This window comes from Priapulus caudatus, unplaced genomic scaffold, assembly GCF_000485595.1.
Source record: "Priapulus caudatus unplaced genomic scaffold, Priapulus_caudatus-5.0.1 Scaffold1183, whole genome shotgun sequence".
Classification (NCBI taxonomy): Eukaryota; Metazoa; Priapulida; class Priapulimorpha; order Priapulimorphida; family Priapulidae; genus Priapulus; species Priapulus caudatus.
In genome coordinates, this window is record NW_014578244.1 from 45,933 (window position 1) to 48,552 (window position 2,620).

The window sequence follows — 2,620 nt, forward strand, 5'->3', positions numbered from 1 at the left end:
AAAAACAGGGCTGTCGACGTGTTATCTGCGCACGCAGGAACGCATTTACAGAAGAGCTAGTTGAGAAAAGTCGGCGCTCGCGATCACGTGATTGCCGGAACCAAATGATTGCCCAAGGGTGGACGCCGGTAGCGCCATCTGTCGGATTGAGAAAGCGAGACGTGGTAAGTCGCCCGCCACTAATGCATTCGCCTCCTTCTATACCTTCTCCTTCTCCTCCTTCTCCTCCTTCTCCTCCTTCTCCTCCTTCTCCTCCTTCTCCCTCCTTCTACTACTCCTTCCTTCTTTTACTCCTTCTCCCTTCTACTACTCCTTCCTTCTTTTACTCCTTCTCCGTTCTTCCACTCCTCCCTTCTTTTACTCCTCCCTTCTTTCTTCTACTACTCCTCCCATCTTTTACTCCTTCTCCCTTCTACTATTCCTCCCTTCATTTACTCCTTCTCCCTTCTACTACTCCTTCCTTCTTTTACTCCTTCTCCGTTCTTCCACTCCTCCCTTCTTTTACTCCTCTCTTCTTTCTTCTACTACTCCTCCCATCTTTTACTCTTTCTCCCTTCTACTACTCCTCCCTTTTTATACTCCTTCTCCCTTCTACTACTCCTTCATTTTTTTACTCCTTCTCCGTTCCACTCCTCCCTTCTTTTACTTCTCCCTTTTTCCATCTACTACTCCTCCCTTCTTTTACTCTTTTTTCCTTCTACTACTCCTCCCCTCTTTTACTCCTACTCCCTTCTACTACTCCTCCCTTCTTTTACTCCCTCTCCCTTCTTCTATTCCTTCTACTTCTACTCTCTCTGCCTACTATTGCTTCTCTGTGCATAACGCCTAGCGTAACGCCTATATTTCACCCTCCATTTCCCCCTTCTTTTTCTTACCATCACCCTCACCCACCCACTCGGAATGCATCCACCGGTCGTTTTAGATTTGAAATTAGGCCGCGACCTCGCGCGCACGGACGAGAGATCAACAGCAATAGCGACAAGCTCCTCTCAAAGCATTAACTCTATCTCGTGTCCATCAGAATCCCCGAGACCCCTTCAGCTATATATAGCGTTGTGCGGGATTTCGGAAGATGGAGCACTGACGGAGGATGTTGTGACTAACACTGACGGAGGCCGCGATATTCAACCGCCGACAAGCGCTAACAAGCAAGATGGCGCCGTGTTCGGTGTCCGACGGGAAGATGTCTTAAATTGAAAAGGGATTTTAGGTTTTATGTTGGGGTATAAAATTCATTATCAGCTGGAGAGCAGTGTCGTATTGCTACGTATGTTGTAAGTCGGTCGGAGAGTCTGATCGGTGCAATATGGGAGACGACGACGGATTGCTAAAATGGGATTTCTTTCATGAGTTAGGTTTTTGTGCACGCGTTCTGTCTCTCTCTTTCTTTCTCGCTCTCTCTCTCTCGCGCGCTCTCTTTCTCTCTCTCCTTGCGCTATATCACTCTCGCCTCTTATATATCGCTCTCGGCTCTTCCTATATCTCTCTCCGCTCCGGCTCTCTGCCAAATCTCTCTCGCTCTCGCTATATTCTTTCGCGTCGCTCTCTCTATCTCTACTTTCTACATCTTGTCTCTCATCTATCTATCGCGTCGGTCGTTATCTCTCTTCCTCCTGCTCTCTTTTCTTTCTTCTCTTTCCTTTGCTCTATATCTTCTCAGCTCGCTCTCTGGTCTTTCCTCTTTCGCTCATTGTCTCTATCAATCCTCGTCTCCTCTTGTCTCTCTCTTCTCTCTGCCTCCTCTTTCTTCTGTCTCTCTCCTCCTTCTATCTATCTATCTTTCTCCATCCTCTCTTCTCCTCTCTCTCTCTCTCTCTCTCCTCTCTCTCTCTCTCTCCTCTCTCTATTCTCCATCTATCGTATCTATGCTATCATCTATCTATTCTATTCTCTCTATCTATCTATCTATCTATCTATCTATCTTTCTATCTATCTCATCTATGCTTATCTACTATCTATCTACTATCTAGTCTTCGCTGCCTCTTCTGCTCTCACAAAGCATATCTCGCTCAACACTCCGCTGTAAACCGGAATTTTAATATAAATATTTATTAAAAATTAAATATTTAAAAAAAAAATATTATAAAATTAACTTAAATTTATAATTTTATTACAAAAAAAAATATTATTTAGTTAAATAAATTGTGTTTTTAACCTCGAACGAATCGACGATATACTCACCAAGAATTCCTAACCGGAAGTTGATGGTGATGACGATGACCTTGCCGACGCTCGCCAGGACACTTCCGTCGTACGGATTCCCAGAGTTCCATTCGTACGACTCTCCGTGAATAAACACCATGATGGGATATCTCCCTGGATTCACTCCTGGGTCTGGAAAAAATAGCCACGTCCAGAGCGTGAATAAATAAGAGCGAACCCAGCTATGGACGTGGATCTCATTTCCTGTGGGGTTTAGCTTCACTGACAGACTGACAGACTGGCGGTGAAATGCGGGAAGGATATATAGAGAGGGGGCAGAGAAGAGGCGACGAGGCGACAGCGAGAGAGGGACGAAAAGAGAAAAAATTAGAAACTCTCTCTCGCGCACGCGCTCTTTTTTCCTCTCTCTCTCTTCTCTCTCCTCTCTCTTTTTTTCCTTTCTTCCCGCTCCTCTCTC

General features: G+C 45.3%; 1 protein-coding gene across 1 annotated transcript in view; it reads right to left on the reverse strand.

The window, feature by feature from the left end:
* Positions 1–2,302, reverse strand: part of LOC106815716 (neuroligin-1-like) — a 23,757-nt gene extending 21,455 nt beyond the window's left edge. The window contains exon 1 of the mRNA XM_014820220.1: positions 2,182–2,302. Within this exon, the coding sequence (XP_014675706.1) occupies positions 2,182–2,302 (121 nt within the window). The remainder of the gene's footprint in view (positions 1–2,181) is intronic.
* Positions 2,303–2,620: the final 318 nt, after the last annotated feature.